We start from the raw sequence: 22,318 nt of genomic DNA on the forward strand, positions 1-22,318 counted from the left end.
CACCTAATAAACCTTCTTACAAAAAGTCATAATAATACAAAATATCACTAACCTTATCAAAACCCTAATACATTTGTAATACATAATTTAATCATTTGAGTAATCATTGATCGGAAATAATAACAGGGGGAACATACCCTCCAAAAGCGTACTCCAACTCTTTAGCCACTGCAACGCACAAACGATCCTGATTGGGAGCGGCTACCACTTGCAAACCCAAAGGAAGACCATCCTTTCCCAGTCCCATTGGTATTTGAGTAACGGGGAACTTCAACGCGTTCCAAATAGCAAAACAGTCAAAGTTATAGGGTCGTAACAGCGCCGTGTGGTGATAACTGGCCGGAAACGGTGCAGAAGGGTAAAGAAGAACGGTGTTGTCGTCCAATTTTGACTAAAACGAGATTTGAAATTGGAAATTCACTAAATATAGTCATCAGTCAGTCAGTGTTCACTAATTCAATAAATCATAATAAACTGCTCGTCAAAAAGAATGGGACAGCAAAATTTTTGCTCTTTTTTGAGCGGCTGCTTCTTCAAATTGATTTACTTGATTCTAATAATTTTTTTGAGGATTAAAAGGTATTTTCTTCCGCTTTCTTTTGACCTAAATGATCTTTTTGAAAGGTGCCACGGATCCGAGTATACAGGGTGTGACTGAGGTGTAGTCAAAAAATGAAAAATTCGGTATAATGCCAGTTCTCGCAAAACAAATTTTTCGAAATCGAGTCTTGCGGTCAATATTTCTAAACGTTTTCGCCAGTTTGGCGATTAAAGGCCGTTTACAAAATTTATTGCAAAATTTTTAAAATGTGGTTACTTTTGATTCTCTTGTTTAAAATTAAACAATTTCTTTAGATCTTTTGTGGAAGAAGAGCGGGATTAGGAAGTTTACACTTAAAACTACTCAATTTAAGTAAAAAACATACACCGCGAGATACAAGGTGACCCAAAAAAAAATTTGAAAAGAAAATCATATGTTTTATCATAAATCTTAGCATGTTTAGTCATTTTAATGGAAAATAATGATATTGGATAGAGAAGCACACTATTTGTTTAGTAATCCAATTCATATCTCTAGACGTTTTCGCCAGTTTGGCGATTAAGGGGCGTTTACGATATTTATTGAATTTTTTTTTAAATGTGGTTATTTTTAATTCCCTTGTTTTAAATTTAACAATTTATTTCTTTAGATCTTTTTCGGATGAAATACGAGATTAGAAAAATTACACTTAAAACTACCCAATTTAAGTAAAAACTTATAAACTGCATTCATACAGAGTGAACCAAAAAAAAATCAAAATAAAATCTACCATAGCAACACGCTATTGTCAATAGTGACAATTTATTTCGACGCTTCGAATTTTTGGCATCGAATGACATGTCATGATGGGGAATTGATGAATGGAGTAAGTGTATGTTTACGGATGAATGTCGGTTCAATTTGTGTGAATCTGACGGGCGATTATTGGTATGGAGAGAAAGAAATGAACGATATATGGAAGAATGCATGGATGCTAGGGTTGCTTTTGGGGGAGGTGGAATTACAGTTTGGGGCGGGATTATGAGAAATGGAAGAACAGATTTAGTCATTTTGATTGAGGATAGTATGAATGCGCAGAGGTACAGGGATATGTGTATACGTGATATCGTTGTTCCCTTTTTTCGAAACTTTGGGAACGGTTTTATCTTAATTGACGACAATGCTCATCCACATCGAGCTAGAATCGTACAAGAAATTTTGAGAGAGAACAACATCGAACGAATGGAGTGGCCTGCAAGGTCACCGGATATGAACGTATTAGAGCAAGTATGGAGTAGAATGAAATTGAGAATAAATGGCTCAGAGCATGAATTTCAAAATTTGAATGAGTTGGCAGAAATGGTGAGGGTTGAATGGGAGACAATTCCCCAAAATTTTATTACAAAGTTGGTGGATAGCATACCAAGAAGGGTTGCGGAGTTGCAACAAACTGCTGGAGGACCGACAAGGTATTAAGAACAAATGGGTTTGTCGCCCGCAAAGTCATCGGATATGAATGCTGTAGACTTGGTTTTTTTTTAAATTAAAAACCATTATTTTCGATTAAATTTACCGAATAAAGATACATGTTTTATCTGTATGGTAAAACATTTGATTTATCTTTTGTATGATTTTTTAATCCACTCTGTTTATAAAGGTTCGCGGTTTATAAATGTTCACCTAAAATGGGTGAATTGAATTGTAATTTTGCTAATCTTGTTTTAAATTCAATAGTTTCGAATTTAAAACAAGGGAATTAAAAAGAACCATTTTTTTAATATCGTAAACGCCCCTTAATCGCCAAACTGGCGAAAACGTCTAGAGATATGAATTGGATTACTAAACAAATAGTGTGCTTCTCTATCCAATATCATTATTTTCCATTAAAATGACTAAACATGCTAAGATTTATGATAAAACATATGATTTTCTTTTCAAATTTTTTTTTGGGTCACCCTGTATCTCACAGTGTATGTTTTTTACTTAAATTGGGTAGTTTTAAGTGTAAACTTGCTAATCCCGCTCTTCTTCCACAAAAGATCTAAAGAAATTGTTTAATTTTAAACAAGAGAATCAAAAGTAACCACATTTTAAAAATGTTGCAATAAATTTTGTAAACGGCCTTTAATCGCCAAACAGGCGAAAACGTTTAGAAATATTGACCGCAAGACTCGATTAAGGCTATTGTAAAACGTAAAAATGTCTTTTGCGAGAACTGTCGTTATACCGAATTTTTCATTTTCTGACTACACCTCAGTCACACCCTGTATACTCGGATCCGTGGCACCTTTCAAAAAGATCATTTAGGTCAAAGGAAAGAGGAAGAAAATACCTTTTAATCCTCAAAAAAATTATTAGAATCAAGTAAATCAATTTGAAGAAGCAGCCGCTCAAAAAAGAGCAAAAATTTTGCTGTCCCATTCTTTTTGACGAGCAGTTTAGTATTGAAGTTTGTTTTTTAAGCAAAATTCAGCAACTGAAAAAAAGGGTTTGTTAAATTCTTGTATGTTTTGTTTTTTTTTGTATCTTTACTACAATCCAAGAGCAGCGATAATTTCGTAAGCACCAAATGCTACATTCCTTAATTACTGTCGCAAAATGTTTCTCTGTATTTAGTAAGGACGTGAAATGTTAGGGAACATTCTAAACAATATACTTTTCTCAACGTAGAAAACGTGTTTACACGTGCGTTGCGTGTTTATTCACCACTTTTATAAGTAAATATGATGAGTGGAATAAGAAAAATACTAAATGAGAGCAGAACTAATATTGAAATATTTAATTACTTCGAAAGGTAAGGAATAACACGCAGTCGTCTCCACAATACTTTATTTCAACCTTCAAAGGAAAAGGTCTGCTCAACTAGTTTCGGACATATAAATGACCATCTTCCGGAGCTCAAATCGTAAATCAAAGCGCCGGCTGTCTTTTTAAAAAGGAAGAGACAGTGAGACCCATGTTATTTAGAATGAGTGAATTTAAAAATAGTTTTAAAGGGAGTAATAAAGCTCATTGTGGAAAAAAAAAACTGACACAACATACTATAAACTTAAGAACACTATAATTTAATTAACCTAAACCCATTTTGTTAGGGCTGGGGAGATATGAAGAGATTGTAGATTGGATTTTCATATCTCTCCCCCATAGGGTCATACCCAGCCCTAACAAAATGGGGTTAGGTTAATTAAATTATAGTGTTCTTAAGTTTATAGTATATGTGTGTTTTTTCTCCATAATGAGCTTTATTACCCCCTTTAAACTATCTTTTAAATTCACTCACTCTAACATGGGTCTCACTGTTTCTCTCCTTTTCCTTTGAAGGTTGAAATAAAGTATTGTTACGATTTTCCCGTGGGTTCACACAAAGTCAGTTTAACTCAACAATTAATAAATTGATTAACACTTTAAAACACTCCGTACAATAATTAACTCAACTACTAAATTCCACAATTATTCCACTATTTAAACTTTACCGCGTTCCCAAATTCACTACTACTACACTCTCTAACTAACTACGCCGTCGTCAACGCCGCTTCTTTTATATTCGCAAACCACGTTCTAGAATGACCGCGAAACGCTTCGCGGGTTGCCTTGACCATTCAAGAATATTCCAGGTAGCGCTTCCTAACTGTGGCCTACTTTAATACGCGCCCGGCCAGATATTGCGGCGCATCGGCTTCATCCCGAAGCGAGCGCCCGTTAAGAAGTATCGAGCATAGTAGGCCCAGACCGTAACACTGCCCCCCTCTTAAAGCTGATCGTCCCGATCCGCTTCATCTAGTCCCTGGTATTTCTTGAGTCTGTCCAGATGGACAATTTTCATCTTGCCTTTGGGGCTGCGTTGGACTCTGTATGCGACGTCGTTTAACCTTTTTACCACATTGTAAGGTCCCTCCCAGTGTCGTTGCCATCTTTGACTTAATCCTTTGCTCCTCCTGGGTTGAAACATCCACACAGCATCACCTTCCTTATAATTGCCACCAGTTGGTCTGTGGTCCAGCGTCATCTTCATACGGTCGTTGTTTGGTTTCATCTTCTCTCTCTCAGGTTCCCGAATTGTGATGGATTCGTTCTGTAACGAACACTGGTCACACCGTTTACACCATTCCTCAACGTCCTTTCTGAAGTTAATCCAGTAAAACCGATCTCTTATTCTAGCCAAAGTCTGATTTACTCCAAAGTGTCCTCCTCCGCGACTGTCATGTACTTCCCGCAGCACATTCTCTTTGCAGGAATTGGGCACTATTGTTTGGTAAACAAAGCGTTTTCCGTCTGGACTTTCCCATTTGCGAGTAATTAAGTCATCTCGCAGTCGAAGCGAATTCCACTGCAACCAGTAACCCCTTACTGTTGGTCCATATCTGGAAATCTGTTGCCAATCCGGTTTCAAATCCTTCTCCAACCATCTTCTGATTACTTTCAAATCAGAGTCTGAGCGCTGTCCTTTTATTATGTCTTCCTTAGAAACGCTGCTCTTCATTCTTTTTGTAGCCTCTTTATAATAATAATAATAAATAATAAAGCCGTTTATTTCCAACAGGCCGAGGCCCACTTACAGGAAATTGAAAAATAGTATACGAACACAAACTTAAATAATTAATAACTAAATACTAATAACTAAAAAAAAAAGACGAACAAGAATGAAGTTACACAATACAATCAGAAAAAGGTAGAGGGAGGTAGGTACAAAGGATATGTGCTTGTGGACAACAGGATTTAGGGGGGAAAGCCGGAGAACGAGCGAAACCTGTGCAACAGGGACGAGAGACTGTCGCAAAAGATATCTGATTCAGCCGCTACACGGTTATAGGTGTAACAGGCTTTGTGTATAGGGTCTTGGAATAGGATGTTGGACCTCGCAAATGCCAATGAAAAAGTTGGTTGATGCCTAACCGCCGTACGAGGAATATTAAACGAAACCCGCTCTAACAAGTACGGGCAGTCTATTTTAGAGTTGGTAAGTTTATAAAGAAACGAGAGTGACTGCAACTCCCGACGTACAGCCAGAGGAAGTTCTGAAAACCTAAGAAGAATACGGTTATGCTCCAACCCCCTTTCTGGGTATACATTATCCTCTCTAAACATCAAGTATTTCAGGAATCTTCTTTGCACGGACTCAAGAGTTTGAATGTGGGAGTTGTATATAGGGGACCACACTATTGAACCGTAATCCAATTTTGATCTTACATAGGAGTTATACAGCACTTTGATAGTATCCTGGTTAGCAAAATGTTTGCAGTTTCTCAAAACAAAGCCCAGAGTTTTAGAGGCGCTGGCAGACACCTGTTCGATGTGAGGAATAAAAATTTATCTGTCACCTTCGCGATTTGACCAATCCTCCAACCATTATGAATTTGTCCTTTCCGGTACCTTAAGTCACTATCCAAAGCTTGACGATCCTCTACATATCGCGGTAAATGTCTTTCCGGATTCTTCATTTCCTGCTCCTGGTTACGCCAGTTCCGCGGGGTCGGTAAACGAGACTGCTGTCTGCAATTCCATTGGTAATGTCCTTTACGTCCACAAATATAACATGTAATATTTCTTTTAACAGAGGAGTTCCGGTGATTTGTTCTGATGTCCTGATTTCGTCGACACTGTGGGTTTGGAGAACAAGACCGCTGTCTGCAATTCCTTCTAATGTGTCCCGTACGTCCGCATCGATAACACTCCACTCTCGTGATCGGACGTGACCGTTCTAACTGTCTGGACTGACCATTTCCTAATGCTGCCATTTGTTGCACTAATTGGCCGAACATTGATTCAATTTTATTTATTGATGTAGCAACATGATCGGCTGGCGGTTCTCTTTCCTCTTGAATAGGCTCTGGCTTTAAATCATTGCACGCAGCTTCAATTTCCAGCGCTCGAATCAGTAATTCGCTGTTGTTGCTCCCTTTGAACATCTTCAGCCATTTCTTTACCTCCGGATCTCGAATCCCATCTACAAAATACTGTGCCACAAGTTCTTCTTGGACTTCATCCGGGACGGCTGGGTAAGCCAGATGCACAAGGCGACGAATTTCGGTTTCAAACTCTTCTAGATTTTCACCAGTTTTCTGCTGTCTTGCCATTAATTGCGTTCGATACAGTCCTTTCTTATGTTGATCCCCATAACGACGTTCTAATGCAGCTACTAATGCGTCATAGTTGCTTTGTTGGGCGATAGGCAGAGTCTGTAACAGCTCCAATGCAGGTCCTCGTAATGCCACCACCAGTGCTACAGCCATTTCCTCGTTACTCCATCGATTTGCATTTGCAGCGGCCTCAAATTGGAGTTGGTACGTTGCCCATGAAGTTTGACCATCATATGTGGGAGGCTTGATCTTGTTGAGCCCGTTTCCGGTGATCACTGTAGAGTTGACTCTTCTGCTGTCAATTTTCCGCTCTAAGTCGCGTAACTTTATCTCGACATTATTCTGAATTTTATTAATGTCCTCCCGAACATCATTAATATCCTCCCGAACATCGTTCTGAATTTTATTCATGTCCTCCCGAACATCGTTTTGAATTTTATTAAGACTATGGGTTACATACTCTTGGATTTCTGTCTTGGTCCCCGCTAGAACTTTCAATATTTCTACGTTACGCTTTTCATGCCGCTCTCTGTCTTCTTCTTTGTCTTGTTGTCGATTTCTTTCTTCTTCTTCTTTGTCTTGTTGTCGTATTCTTTCTTCTTGTTGTCGAATCCTTTCTTGTTCTTCCTTTTCTTGTTGTCGAATTCTTTCTTCTCGTTGTCGAATCCTTTCTTGTTCTTTCTTTTCTTGTTGTCGAATTCTTTCTTCTTGTTGTCGAATTCTTTCTTGTTGTTTTTCCTTGTTTTGTTGTCGAATCCTTTCTTGTTCTTCTTTGTCTCGTTGTCGAATCTCTTCTTGTTTTTCAAGCATTGCCATAATAGCTGCAAGTTGGGCCTCCATGTTTGCACTTTGACGTCTTGTTATTGGCATAAAATAAATTTAACACACCACTGTTCCGAAAATCTCTAGTCCGGTTCTGAACACAAGTCTTTAACCCGAAGTTTAGTTCCAATTCACGTCGCACTAAAGTCTGATTGCACTTCTGACACCAATTGTTACGATTTTCCCGTGGGTTCACACAAAGTCAGTTTAAATCAACAATTAATAAATTTATTAACACTTTAAAACACTCCGTACAATAATTAACTCAACTACTAAATTCCACAATTATTCCACTATTTAAACTTTACCGCGTTCCCAAATTCACTACTACTACACTCTCTAACTAACTACGCCGTCGTCAACGCCGCTTCTTTTATATTCGCAAACCACGTTCTAGAATGACCGCGAAACGCTTCGCGGGTTGCCTTGACCATTCAAGAATATTCCAGGTAGCGCTTCCTAACTGTGGCCTACTTTAATACGCGCCCGGCCAGATATTGCGGCGCATCGGTTTCATCCCGAAGCGAGCGCCCGTTAAGAAGTATCGAGCATAGTAGGCCCAGACCGTAACAGTATTGTGGAGACGACTGCGTGTTATTCCTTACCTTTCGTACTCATACTCCACTTACAGGATCGTACTTAATCCTCCGAGCACCAAAAGAATGTTATTATTTGTCAAAAGAAAAAAACAAAAACAAAAAAGATCAGGGTCAAAATTACAGTTCTGACAGAATCTGTATAAGACAAGAAGAGTGTAAATTAAATGTATTCAATCACTCTTTTAAAGGTGGCTAAAGTTTTATTTACAGGATGCCACTGTAAGACAATCCCAAGGATTAATTACAATTTTGTCGTAAAATTAGTAACCACAAATAGAGATAAATTAAAAAAAAATCATCCTGAAACAAGAATGAGAAAAGTCTATGGGGAAACGTTATCCAACATCCAATTACACTAAAAATTGCTGTGAGACCAACGTTTCCGTACTCTTCAACTTACTTTTTCTGAAAGAACAAAGACATTTTTTCCGAGCTTTATCCTATTTTGACTTTTCAACAAGACAATCACAAAACTGATAAAATTCTACTCACCAGCAATGCTTCCCTGAGACTCTTAGTAGTTTCAATCGCCCAATTGCTGTCAGCAGTCTTTAAATGTCCATTAATAATGCTGAAGATTGTAGCAGTGGTAAAGTCGCCTTGAAGGGTAAAATGTTTGAAAATTTCGAGCACAGAACTGACTTCTCCTTCACGATCGTTGATGTCGCTTTTGAAATTTTTAGTTTCAAGGGACAACCAATACTTCCACAGCTTGTATTGGTGTTTCAAATTTTCAAAAACTAATTCCTCCGGTTTTTTGTTGCACACTTCTTCAAAATGCTTCACAGCCCTTAAAAAGACGTCTCATTACAAATTAAACGAAATTGTGGTGATATGTTACTTTAGAAGCACTTGGTGCATTTCCTGTCTAAATGGGCTCATCAAAGGATCTTTCGGATTTGTGATATAGTAAACCCTCAATTGTTTAATAGGCACAGGCTTATCTAAGTTCAGTAAATCAGCTTTGGGTCCAGCTAACACTTTAATAAACGGCGTCAAATCTTCAGCGTAACGTGTCAAAGGACCCACACTGACCATTGTGTTTTTCTCCTCTCCAGTTCGGTAAGTCAAACCTAACTTTCATCACTTAGAAAAAAACACCATATTTTTTAATTAAACTAACCTCTTAAGTACACAATATCACAGCTGATTTTATGACCAAAAACTCCGCACATAAAAGCCGGAATTCGACAAGATCCGCCAATGTCTGTACCAATGCCCATTGGTGAACCACAAGCAGCCAATATGGAACTTTCACCCCCTGATGAACCACCCACATTCCTGGTGGTATTGTAGGGATTTTTGGTTAAACCGTATAAAGGATTGCTGGTTTCCTGCCACATATTCAGCTGCGGAATGTTGGAAACCCCCAGTAGAATGCCGCCAGCGTTTTTAATTGATGCTACGCAGTCAGCGTCAAAAGTAGCCTTTTTTCCTTTACGTTTCACCAAACCGTATGTCCAGGACAAGCCTTTGGCGGCGGTAGATTCTTTAGTTGTGAAAGGAACACCTAAAGTCAGTACCGTTTAGTTTTTTTGTAAATTGGCCAAAACGGATGCCAGTGCTGTCCGTAAACAGGATCGAAAATGTTAATTGTTACCTAAACTGAACCTAAATAATATAATAATAGTCACTGGAAAAGAACTTTTCTAAACATTTTAATAAATCTGGGTTCAACAGATTACTACAAGTATAGGATACTGAAACTAATCCTCAAAAATCTAGTTAGGTCTGGTTTACACCAGACTATTTTGCCCTCCTACACACGTTCCAGAGCTCTGGGTAGATTGAAAAGGTAAACAGTTAAATTAAATCCAGTTCTACCTGGCTTAACTGGTTCTCTTACAACATTTTCTCAGCTTGATTAGGTTAAATTTGGTTTTGACCAATAAAATGTGATTTAAACTGCATTTATTTTTTCCTACTATTTTAACTAAAACCAGTTTCAACTTGGGATGAACCAAGTAAATTCAGTTTGAACTGGCTTTGAGTAATAACTTTTCACATTATATTATTACATTTGTGCAAATAGGACTTAAATATTCCTTAATCAGTTTAATTTTAAACCAAACAATTTTTTCTGACTCACAGTGCTTCATTTAAAAAGGGTTAAAATTATATTTGAACTGGGTTAAAACAGATTTTCCTAGTTTTTGGGTTTTTTTTATAATTGATTGATCACCCTTAACAAATTTTATACTACATAATTCAAAACTCACCTAAAAACGGCTTTTTGTCAAAATCGTCGTCCTGTAAAGTCCCACTAGCAATATTCAGATCTATTTGTCTAGCTTCTTTTAAAGCATCCTCAAATCTATTATCCACTATAGAATTAGTGATAGGATTGACCTCTTTGATCCGGTCAATAAACGCCTGAACAACCTCTTCAGAAGTCAACTCTCTTTTGCGTATTTTCTTGGCTAAAGACGTCACACTTTCCAACAGAATCGGATTTTTAATTTTCGGGACAAATTGTCTCTTTGAGTCATAGTAGAAGCCAAATAGTTTATCGATCACTATGTCCAAATAATAGCGAAAACACAGGAATAGTTTGATCAGATAGTAGCGGAATTTTTTAGACTTGGTTTTGTGAACTTCTTGTGTTTGAGATGATTGACCTAAAAATTGTAGGAAATGCACTAAATCAAGAGCAAACAAACAGTGCTATAACTAAGAAATAACTCTACAGAAAAACAGTAAAAAAATCCAAAATATGACTACCCCAGTGGTGTTATTTACCCATAGTTTATTGGCATAATTATGAAATATACATTTTAGATATAGTAGAAGAAAAATAAATGTTAACTGGGTCAAAACATTGGAGAATCTGTTAATACTAAATTTATTGCTAATACTAAAATTTTTATTTATTTCTTGAAACCATAATGGGGCAAGAGATTCAAAGAACACAAAATAACTTAAAGAATATATAAAACTAGGACGTAAATCTTACGAATTATAAAACAACATAAATTTACCTGTATGTCCAAAATTTGTCCTTATTTGTTCCATGATGTAAATGCAATTGCTTGAACTTGGACTCCAATCACCAAATTCTCGATGAGATGACACTTTCCACACTTACGTGTGGGTTCAAACGTTACTAATAACTATTTTACCTTCTTTTAACACGTCATATTATTTAAATAACGCAATTAAGCGAATTAATTAATGCTCAGAAACATTAAAAAACCAAACATAAACTTGTTTTGGTTTTAGGTTATGTTGTTTGTTTATTTTTTCATAGAGCTGTTGAAATAAATAAGCCATGCTGTGTGACGTCATATGAGAGTTGATCACATGCTTTATACGTTTGAAGATAACAACGTTGTCACGTGAATAGCTTTCAACTGACGTCTCCAAACGGGCTTCCATACTCAAACCAATTAGCAGAACTGTCAAACGTCAGAACCTCAAACAGCTGATCAATATTCACCACATTTTAGTTAATGGTCACATATGTTTATTTCTTCTAATTCGAATAAATTATTACTTAAAAACATTACCTAGTAAATTATAATCGAATTGCAACCAACTGCTTTATAATGGCGTCTCATTCGGCAGCCCCGCCACTTCTCCAATGGAGTCCCGACAAAAAATATAGTGAGAGGGAAAGGTAAACAAACCATATTGTCCACAGTGTAAATAAAGTAGAGTACAGAGGAATTTATTAAAGGTGGATCTGCATCTACCCCGCTTATATCAACAGCTTGAAAAGCCGAGCACAGGGCCGAAGACTGCCTAAAAACAAGTGCATTGACAATCCAACTTATCAAGAAATAAGGGATGTGCTGATTGCCTCTGGACTAAATGTACCAATAAAAAAATCCTGTTGCTATCCCTATTTTCTATGTATTTGCTATTTTAGGTTGGTGTAGAAAACAAACTGTACAGCAGAGAACGCAGCAAGGAACTACTACACCGAGGGCGCATCAGAGTCCAGTTAAAAAATGATGATGGATCACCATGTAACCCAGGCTTTCCTTCTAGAGACAGTGTGATGTTTCACTTGGGTGATATGATTCCCAAACTGAAGACGCGTCAGAATAAACCCTCAGCAGATCAACCAGGTCAAAGTAGCCAGGGCAAGGGAAAGGGTAAAGGAAAGGGAAGAAGATAATTTTGTATGTTTAGTTGAGATTTATTTTAATTTTGTTTAATAAAAAAAGTGGTCTGGATGATGTATTTTGTTACTTTGTACCTCTTTCAATAGTGAGGAAAATTAGGTTACCACTCAAATCTCATGCAACACTAAAATATGCAGGGAGATATCAGAAAATGCAGTTTTTGTGGTCAAAATGCGCATCCTTGCGCGCTTTAGATGCTATTTTTGTACAGAAAACCTCTCAGAATTATGGTTTCAGTATTTTACTTTTAGTACCTACTAAATTTGTTACAATACAATACAAACACTTTATTTACAATTGTGTTACAATAATTATACATTGAAACACAAAATATAAATATTACTGCCACCTCCCCAGAATACTCTGCCGTATCTTAAAATTCACTCAAAATTTGCGAAATATAGGACTTTTTGCATTTTTTCATTCATATACCTAGCTTATCTTTTTAGTTATCATAAATATGTGTTCTGAAGCAAAAATAAAATAGCTTTGTTTGATTCTGAACTATGCATCAGTGTTCTCACACTAGTCCAGGTCGATATTCGTTATTTGATTTGCCTCCGAAAAAGGAGGGTTTCCTGACGTTTCATCAGAATCTCATTTGACATCATCAGAGATATCGGCTCATTAGAGTGGTCACAAACCTCTGATTATACTTTGTAAGTGTAATCAGTGCCAGTTTTGTTGAATAAGTAAATGAGCAATAGGATAAGTAGAAAAAACCCAAGATTCAACCTATATTACTCAAAAACCCCATACAAATACAGATCCATTTTAAGTCATTCAAATTTTATAAATCATCATGGTAACCACGTGTCATTACGCATCGATTCGGTCAATTACTATGATAAAGCACGAAAAAACCTTACAGAGGAGATTGTCAACAAAAGAGTCACGAAAGTCTGCACAATAGTTTCTACACCAAAAAGCAGGCCGGTAGTGGGTATAAATCATTCTCATTCGGGCTGATTGATTGCCGCTAATCAATGCACGCACTTTAACGCTCGACTAGCAAACTATATTCTTCCATTTCGAAGATTGCTAAGGTACCATCGACTACTTAGCAGGTACCAATCGGTGTATAACCGTCGGGGATACTTCGATGAATTTTGTTTTTGTCTGAAATAACTTTGGCTCTTTCGGTCAGTCCTTCGACAGTTTCAGACATGAGAGCAAAATCCTTAGATTGTTGCCACTTTGTGGTTGGTTTAGTTTTGTGTTATTGCTTTTTAGGTAAGTCAATTTTTGTATTTTGGTCAAAACTTTTGAGCGTTTGAAATGTATGTTTCCAAAACCACTTTTATTCAAAAATTGTAGTTTACCATGATCCATTAGGTTAGCGTTTTAAATTTGTTACCAACAAGTTGTTTCAATTTTTTTAAAACTGATTCATCAAAATTAAATCTACATAGCTGGCAATTATTATATACAGTTCTAACGAATGATGGTCTTACTACTTCTAGAAGGAATGTTTATTATAACTTTTAATTCTCTTTTTATATACCTCTTGCTGCAATTTAAAAAATATTAGAACAACACTTTTTCACAAATACAATACGACAATAATTAATCGAGCGACGATTTCAATTAATACACACAATTTACATACTGCAACTGCAGCAAAACCTCAGGTTACAATTAACAATAATCTAAAATTATTAGGATTCATTTATTTCATATTATTGGTTTAGTTAAGAACCTAACATTGTTAATGTCGTTTTTTACCTAACATGTTTTGAAAAAATTTGAATACACTGTATTTATGTGACAATTTTACTTTAAAAACTAAATTGATTTGATAATATACCCTCACTCTAAACCTTTTACAGTTACATGACGTCTTGATTTATAATTTTTTTAGTTAAAATTAACACAAGATAATATTTTTAACATTTTTCAATTTAAAAAAAATGTTTTAAAGCTATGTTTTTGAGTGTGTTAGTAAACTTTTGGTTTAAAAGATAACTAATTAATTTTTAAACATCAAGTTTGTAAATTAAAGAATTACAACTTTTTAGAATAGTTGTACAGATTTAGAGGGATGAAAAGCAGCCTGACCACACCTTGTATATGATCAGTTTGTCCACTGAGTATTTTCCGATATTGATCCTTAACAAAATTTAGTGAATTGTAAATGTTATAAAAAGACAATAGGAAAAAGTCCCGTTCTCAAATTGTTACTATAATTTCCTAAAAACTCTAAAATACAGTTGAAGGCTCTTGCGATTGGCCTAATCTAAGATGTTAATTGGTTTTAGTCATGAAGGTATAATTTACTCATTAATCTCATAATTAAATGAAACGTTTGTTCGTGTTCAAAAAGTTAAGAAGGCTTTTCCCGTTAAATTTGTCCTTAAACTGCACAATATTTAAATTACTGGTTGCTCAACGAAATGATTCGTGTCTACTTATGTTCCAGTGTTAAAATATTTGACATTTACGTTAAGTGCACTTGAATTTAGTTTTGAAGACAATGGAAAATTACCAATCGTAAAAAAGTAGTTTATAACCTGAACTAGTTAAAAATGTAGCAATCACACTTATTTCCTACGTCAATTGCATTCCCTGAGTTCCTCACTAATTTTTTAAAACTGCGCAATCCTAATTATGGTAAAACAGATAAGAAAACTTCAGTGTTGTTTTCCATTCAACATTAATTAAGTTTTTTTCGTACTGAGAGTCCCATTTTGTCTTCTGATGGTTCTAACTGACATAATATCATCTTTTAAGTAGATTGGAGATTCAATTTTCCTTGGCACGTAATTGGACTTGGAAGTTTTGAAAAGTTACTGAACCGAATGCACCATAATGTGAATTATTTACTGAACCGTTTTTGTTCATTAAATGTATCTCACAACATTATTGTTCGTAATACCGATTATTAGACGACCTCGTTAAGGCAATTTACATAAAAACGCATTGATTTCATTGTGTTTTTCTGTATTTACTGATATAATATCGAGGAATTTAGTATAATAAACAACAATAATTACGAATCGAAATTATACCTATTTGTCTTTATTGCAACAAAACTTATTTGATTTATGATTGTTATGTATGCCGGAAAAAAGTTACCTTTGTTACTATAAAATTCTTACTTATCGACTTCTTAACACGTTTAACTTAACAACGTTTCTGTTTCTGCCAAATTGATAATAATGATTGTAAAATAATCATAACACCACAAAATTTTAAATTAATAATTCACCTGATTAGACTGAAAAAGTCACACCAAAAACATCTAAATAAATAGAGCAGTCACGTAAAACTGAAAAGTAAACCTAATGAAATTGATAATTTAAAGATTTCCAATTATTACACATTTCCCATGATAAAAATAGCAATGATCTGAAATATAGCCGACATCCTATGATCATGATCACTCGTGACAATAAATTTATTTAAAAAATAAATACCTACATTTATTCAGCCTTCCAGCCAGTATCATTATTTTCCTTTCAACATTTAATATTTCTACATACAAAATAAACATAAACTCATGCTTGATGGAATGTATGTAAGTATTGAAAGTTTCTGAAATTACCTTTATTTAAGACAAATTACCTGCATGAAAGCTTTTACGCCTTATTTCACTTTCTTGACTTCCGGTTACCAACCTACACGGCAAAATCGTGATTGTTTCACACTAATACAAAGTGTTTTAGTTTAATTATCATTTAAACGTAACGTTTAAATGATAATCGATTGAGCAAACAATATTTAAAATATAAATGCTCTAATATACGTAATATGGATTTAACTTTAAGAAAATGTTTTAGCTGTATCAGCTGCACTGACTGTCACAAAAGTAGCACATTTTTTGGTTCATCATCATAATTAACAATTTTGTGAAACTGATTAAGCAATAATTAATCGAATCTGGTGGTACAGTTTAGGTCAAATTTAAACAAATTAATCAATTTGCGTAATTTTCAGGGGGAAACTGCCAAGACTTCGGCTATGACGGAGACGAAGGTAAGTTAACTTTACGCAATTTTTTCTTGAAATATCAGCCCTGGGTCAAATGAGCTAGCACTATATTGAGTTATGTCACTAAAACGCAGCAATACTATTGCGTTTTCAATCCGGGATTTTGCATGCTTATTTTTTTATTAATAATTGCCTAGACACCTTGAACTTATACTTAGGCCTAGTTATTGTATAATAGTATTATGGTCCAGTACCCAAATAACCGCAATTATCGGTCGATATGAAAACAATTGGGTTTGAAAAGTTCTCATACTTTTGTGGTGTACCAAAACACTAGAATTATTAATAAAGTAATGCTAGTCACACCAGTAATAATTATTATCAATTATTAATGTTATGTAACTGATGTTAGTTACTGACGTAGAATTTTTAGTAGGTGTTGGTACCTACTGATGATAAATTTGTCAGTTTTATTTGCTTCATTAACGAATTTGGGCATGAGAGCTAATCCTGTGACCAGAAGTGGCTTTGCTGGTTGATTAAGCAAAACCGCAGGAATAATAGTTTTATTTGCTATCAGACAAAATTACTGCTTTTATTAAGACATTTAATGCAATATTGATAAATATACTAAATTGCCAAAAAATTGTTCAAGATACTGAAAAAATGGAATATTTTTTGCTTAAACTTATCCAGGATATCCTGAAACTCCTGTTTCAGGCGTTATTCCTAGATTCTACAATTAAACCACAATACAAAAATCTTTGATGAATGAAATTTTTGATGTAATTACAGCCCCACAACTAGGGGAACGTAGTGTGAACAACTATTTTGTTACCTTCTTTCACATTTTGTTAGTTTCTGAGCCAGGTTTATTAAAATCCGCCTATTCTCCTACGAAAAGGTTATCTTAACTACACCGGATTATCATTACATTAAGACACAAAGACAGTCGAAAATTAAGGTATTATCTAAATGGATTTGTAAGTAAAAAGTAGATTATATTGCTACTAATAGGTATGTATTAGTAGAAAGTAATGCTTCCATTTAATTTTGAAAAAATGTGGTTCTTAAAGTTACAAAGAGTGAAAAATGTGTTGTTGATTTATTCTACACCACATTTCCCTGTTTCGATATCATGACCTAAAAATCCAGGGTGTCTCACGAGTCCCACGAAAACTCTTTGTTTTATTTTTGCTTGTGAAATACAAGCTTAACGTATTGCACACTATTGTTGTGTATTACTAACAGCTTGTCTGGATATACACAGAAATATTAGTTTCAACAAAACAAATCAACGTTAACATATTTTTACCTGTTGTGTGTTTTTTTATATTTATGTTAGATACTGTGCGAGTAGAGTGACTAATATTGCAATTTCCAATGTTTCTCCATTTGGGACTCTCTGATGATAATGATATCACTCTACTTAATTTCCGCGTATTTACAAGTAATACTTGCTTTAAGCCTGTCATTCAAAGTGTTTTAAGTACTAAACCAGTTTCGTTCAATTTTTGCATTACTTTTGAACTGTGGTAGCACATTGTTAGAAACCACTGTCCACTCTCAAATTTAAATAAGTTAGGAATTTTAGAAATAAACTAGATACTATCCATTTTTTTTTGGTGTATACAGAATGTATCCGTTTCAGAAGCGCAACGAGAAGTTATCAGTTTTCTACTGCTCTTAAGATTCCTGAAAAATCATTATTATTTGACAAACAAACTCAAAATAATAGCAACTTGCTCTTCATAGAATGCTTATTTGAAACAGATCGAACAAACTTTCTCGAGATATTCGCTTTCAAACAATTTCCTGCAAAAGCACGGATATTGAAATTTGGTGTTGATGGCTATAACAATGATAGTATCTAATTTCAATCAGGTATCCGGGATACATCGATTTGTAATCAGATGAATCTGAAAGTTGTAGCAAAATTACATATAAGGATACACTTTTGCAGAAGAGACCTAAATTTTAATTAAATTTAGAACAAATACATAAAAAATTAATTCTCATTATGTGATGTTAATGACGTTTGTCGAAACTGTCCAGTGGTGGTGAAACGATGGTTTTCATTTTTCTGCCTTATTCTCTACGTCAATGGATATTTTTCAAAAATTTAATTTTTTTTTACTTTACTTGTTCAATTTGACATAATAAGTATCTCTTATAAAATTCTGATTTGAAACTTTGTTTACAAAATAATTGAGTTATTACGTTCAAAGACCCAAAACCAACCCAACCCAACTTAAAAATTGTCTTGAAAACGGTGAAAATTGACTAAAGAAGCTTAAAAAATGTCTTTGTGGCCAGTTTTCATAGTTTCCAGACAAATTGTAAGACTTTAGTTTTGAAAATTGACTTAGAAACCAGGGAATTTACTTTGAAACGGTGAAAATTGACTTGAGAGGCTTAAAAATTGTCTTTGTAACCAGTTTTCACAGTTTTCAGACAAATTGAAAGACTTTAGCCTTCACAATTGACTTGAAAATTGTGAAAATTGACTTGAGAGGCTTATAAACTGTCTTTGTAGTCAGTCGTTATAGTTTTCAGATAAGTTGAAAAACTTTAGTAGGGATAATTGACTTGTAGCATGAAAAACTACTTTATCTATAATTTTTTACTACAAATTCATACATTTCAACCTTGAAAATTAACTTGGACACCAAAAAGTGACTCTGAACCAATGAAAAGTGACATCAGAAGCTTAAATTTTGCATTTGAAGTAAGTTTTCATAATTTGAAAATACATTTCAATATTTTAGTATTGAAAATAGTCTTAAATACAGGATATTGACATTAGATTCATGAAAATTGACTTGAAGACTAACTTTTCAGGTTTTTTTACTTTGCTTTTCATTTTCTTAGTACTCTGGACTATTTTTAGGGCTTTAAAACTGCTTTCAGCTTGGAAAATCGAGTTTTAGAGTTATCTTCACCAAGTTTTTGACATAGCAGAATTAAAAAACTATGTTTACATGGTCCATAGCCTTAAACATGTCATTTCAAGCTTTGTCAGTATTAAATTGACTTCTAGACGCTTCACTGTGCTTTAAGACTGAAAAATCGAATTTTAAACTGTTTTTTTATAGTAAAAGTTAAGTTTCAGACTCTTCATTAATGAAAGTAAACAATTTTGACATTAAATGCTACGATATTAGTCTTAAACACTAATTTTTAGAATTTTCCGAAAATTCGGACTGTTTCCAGTGTAATTGAATAAAAAAAGTCAGTTTTACACTACCTATAGTCTAAAAAATTGAACGCCAGTAAACATTAGTCAAAAAATGCTGTTTTTGACTATTTTCAGTGTACTTGTTCCCAATTTGATCAAATTTGTTAAAAAAACGATTTTTAAAACTGAATTTTGGAGGTCTATGTTTTGCTTAAGAAGCGTTCTTCAGAAAAATGATAATGCATGTCAACTTATTTTTTGATGGGCTATCGATTGGTAAATTATTGACATTTAAAACTGGACCACCCTGTATATTCAGCACATCCTGTATATTTATTTAACTTTTACGATAATCATTAGGACTGTTTGTAGAAGCAATTTACAGAGAAATATGTACAACCAGTGGCCATTAGTCAGAAACTGTCAAATATTACGTGAGCATTCAAGCAATAAAAGCTAACATTTTTCTAATGTTCAGTTGGAAATCAGTCAGGAGCAAACAGGGAAATATAACTTATCAAAACACCTGACTCATGCTAACACAAATACCTAACAAAAAAAAAAAGTGACAGTTACGTAACTGTCACTTTTTTGCATTCAAACAACTTTTAGAATCAATAATATCGTGCAAGAAAAAAAGTGATGGCGGCCAGTTGCGATACGCTTTAGCGCTCCCGGTTTACGCGTGACCGCTAATTTACTGCATGTAAATAAGACGACGATAATTGAAAAATCTCCACTTCAATCGATCAATAGCGGTCAGATTTCGTCCGAGTAAAGTGACACCCTTTATTGTGGATACTGGCGATTGAAAAATGCAAATTATCATTCGATGGCGACCGCAAATTGTAAAAAAAAAGCGAAATAATCTTTATTGGACGTGTTTGCGGTTCTAGAGGCATTGTGGAAAAACAACAGCATCAATAATTGCAAGCAGGCATAAACAATGACTTTTCAATAGTAACGGTCACTGTGACTTTGATTGACAATGTAAATTTAATCCGATAAAAATTATACAAGGTGTCTTAAGTTCAAGAAAATAATTTTCAAAAACACGTTTTTTAAATAATCCAAATTAAAGAAGTAAAGATAACTAAAACAACTACTATACCTGATTTCAATTTCAGGACCAACCAATTGGGGAAAACGATATTCTCAGTGCCTGGGCAAACATCAAAGCCCCATCGACATTGAAACTCACAATGTGGTAGAAAAACACTATCACCCACTGAAATTCATACATTTTGATAAACCAATCGAGATGGCCAGTCTGGAAAATAATGGACACACCGGTAATTTGCTGACTAATTAAACTGAAACACTTACAACAGTTTTGATTCACAGTTCTAATGAAAATCACATCAGACACAACCCCTCTACTACATGGCGGTCCATTGCATGGGGTGTACAAATTCGCCCAGTTGCATTTCCATTGGGGTCCCAATGATACGATAGGATCGGAAAATCAAATCAACCATCACAGGTAGGCACTATACCATAAGTTTTTAGTCAACTAATTTATACTTGGTTCCCGGTATTTTTGTACAGTTTCCCCTTGGAAATGCACGTCGTTTTGTACAACACCAAGTTTGGGTTCCAGAATGGAACCGAAAAACCAGGCGGTTTGACTGTACTCTCTTTCCTCATATCGGTAAGTAGTGGACAAAAAAAAATAGATGTAAAAACCTGAAAGTTGCTACTTGTTTCAGGTAACTGATAAAAACAATGACAAGTACGAGGCTCTTGAACAAGGATTGCAAAAAGTCCAAGGGATATTCTCAAACACGACCATCTACAATGTGGGAACATTGGACGATTTAACTACCACTAACAGGAAACGGTACTTTACATATGAAGGATCTCTGACGACGCCACCATGCTCTGAAACGGTCACATGGATTGAATTTGAGGAAACCATTCCTTTGTCTAGAGATCAAGTAATGTCTGTTTTTTAGAAAGAATACATCGTAATGTGTTAGTATAAAACACAAAATGAGAAAGTGTTTGATAATGGTACTACTGGTATTTCATTGAACAGATTTTTTGTTTGATCAAAAATTAGTTTTGCTTAAGAAACAACAACAGTTGTCAACAAAAATAGTAATAAACGTCATAATTGGAAGATGATGCAATTCTCTAGCGTCATTTCTGTTTTTTCCATAAATGCATTTCCAAAGTAGGACGTTATCTATGAAATGTAGATATTTACGTCAACGTCAACTAATTTGGTACTTTCTCTGGATATTTAACTTTTTTTAATTGCAGATAAACGCGTTTCGGCTTATAAGCACCAAAAAGGGCAGACTCACACACAACTACCGACCTACTCAACCTCTCAACGGAAGACTGATATTTTTCAATCATGCACCCAAACTATCACAAAATTTGTTGCTTTGTTTAGTTACATTTTTTGCTGTAAGTTTCCCGCTTTTTTAGTCAATATGTACCTACAAATACAATAAATTGTTGTAAATATTGTGATATATAGGTTTTGTAATATATTTTGTTTTATATGATGGAAATGTTTTATTTTAGAATAAGCACCAGGACTTCAAATAGGAGTATTAACCAGCACTCACATATTATTAACTATTATAAGAACGAAACATCTAATCTGCAGTTAGCTTTAACGTAGCTCTACAAAGAAAATAATAAATGATAATAAAGAAGCAGCCACAAATACATAAAATATCAAAAAATTAATAAAAAGAACTAAAAGAAAACAATTACAAAAATAAATAGAGTATAAGCCATTCCAGGTTTGCTCATCCATTGCAAAACCTAACATAGCACAACACAGCTTTCTTCTTAAGGAAAGAAAACATTTTTTTGATTTTTATAGATGATTCTGAATAAGTAAGCACCAAAACAACTCAAATTGATTTCTTTATATCTATAAAGTAGGCAATATTTAAGCTTGACGCTCCTCAAGGATAACTATTTTGGTAAAAGGATTTTTTGAGGCAAGTAAATGTCGAAAGAGACGACGATACACCAGATAATAGTCATGCAGTAGTTGTACTATTTCGTTGTCCCAAAAATATAACAGTATTTAAAAAAAAAAC

At 34.6% G+C, this 22,318-nt stretch overlaps 3 protein-coding genes across 3 annotated transcripts; 2 read left to right on the forward strand and 1 right to left on the reverse strand.

The window, feature by feature from the left end:
* Nucleotides 1–11: 11 nt before the first annotated feature.
* On the reverse strand, nt 12–11,253 carry LOC145740253 (fatty-acid amide hydrolase 2-A-like). The gene is made up of 6 exons (XM_081995685.1): nt 10,997–11,253; nt 10,238–10,636; nt 9,142–9,528; nt 8,860–9,091; nt 8,511–8,808; nt 12–391 (listed from the first exon to the last, which is right to left on the reverse strand). The coding sequence occupies exons 1-6, from the start codon at nt 11,028–11,030 to the stop codon at nt 104–106; spliced, it is 1,638 nt and encodes a 545-aa protein (XP_081851811.1). The 5' UTR covers nt 11,031–11,253; the 3' UTR covers nt 12–103.
* A 182-nt stretch (nt 11,254–11,435) lies between these two features.
* Srp19 (signal recognition particle 19) lies at nt 11,436–12,196 on the forward strand. Its single transcript, XM_081995704.1, has 3 exons — nt 11,436–11,634; nt 11,695–11,830; nt 11,887–12,196. Exons 1-3 carry the CDS (start codon nt 11,564–11,566, stop codon nt 12,136–12,138), a joined length of 459 nt encoding a protein of 152 aa, XP_081851830.1. The 5' UTR covers nt 11,436–11,563; the 3' UTR covers nt 12,139–12,196.
* An 802-nt stretch (nt 12,197–12,998) lies between these two features.
* Nucleotides 12,999–21,769, forward strand: LOC145740258 (putative carbonic anhydrase 3). The gene is made up of 7 exons (XM_081995697.1): nt 12,999–13,378; nt 16,082–16,120; nt 20,381–20,545; nt 20,598–20,736; nt 20,802–20,904; nt 20,963–21,190; nt 21,519–21,769. The coding sequence occupies exons 1-7, from the start codon at nt 13,312–13,314 to the stop codon at nt 21,687–21,689; spliced, it is 912 nt and encodes a 303-aa protein (XP_081851823.1). The 5' UTR covers nt 12,999–13,311; the 3' UTR covers nt 21,690–21,769.
* Nucleotides 21,770–22,318: the final 549 nt, after the last annotated feature.

This window comes from Ips typographus, linkage group LG1, assembly GCF_016097725.1.
Source record: "Ips typographus isolate SLU linkage group LG1, UJ_Ityp_2.0, whole genome shotgun sequence".
NCBI classification, from domain to species: Eukaryota; Metazoa; Arthropoda; class Insecta; order Coleoptera; family Curculionidae; genus Ips; species Ips typographus.

Bases quoted from the DNA above. Each gene is read 5' to 3' on its own strand.
- LOC145740253 (XM_081995685.1), bottom strand. From the start codon at position 11,030: ATGGAACAAATAAGGACAAATTTTGGACATACAG. The intron at 10,637-10,996 runs GTAAATTTATGT...TACAATTTTTAG, and splicing joins GACAAATTTTGGACATACAG to GTCAATCATCTCAAACACAA. The intron at 9,092-9,141 runs GTTAGTTTAATT...GATGAAAGTTAG, and splicing joins TGATATTGTGTACTTAAGAG to GTTTGACTTACCGAACTGGA.
- Srp19 (XM_081995704.1), top strand. From the start codon at position 11,564: ATGGCGTCTCATTCGGCAGCCCCGCCACTTCTCCAATGGAGTCCCGAC. The intron at 11,635-11,694 runs GTAAACAAACCA...AATTTATTAAAG, and splicing joins AAATATAGTGAGAGGGAAAG to GTGGATCTGCATCTACCCCG. The intron at 11,831-11,886 runs GTACCAATAAAA...TTGCTATTTTAG, and splicing joins TGATTGCCTCTGGACTAAAT to GTTGGTGTAGAAAACAAACT.
- LOC145740258 (XM_081995697.1), top strand. From the start codon at position 13,312: ATGAGAGCAAAATCCTTAGATTGTTGCCACTTTGTGGTTGGTTTAGTT. The intron at 20,737-20,801 runs GTAGGCACTATA...ATTTTTGTACAG, and splicing joins AATCAAATCAACCATCACAG to TTTCCCCTTGGAAATGCACG. The intron at 20,905-20,962 runs GTAAGTAGTGGA...TACTTGTTTCAG, and splicing joins TACTCTCTTTCCTCATATCG to GTAACTGATAAAAACAATGA.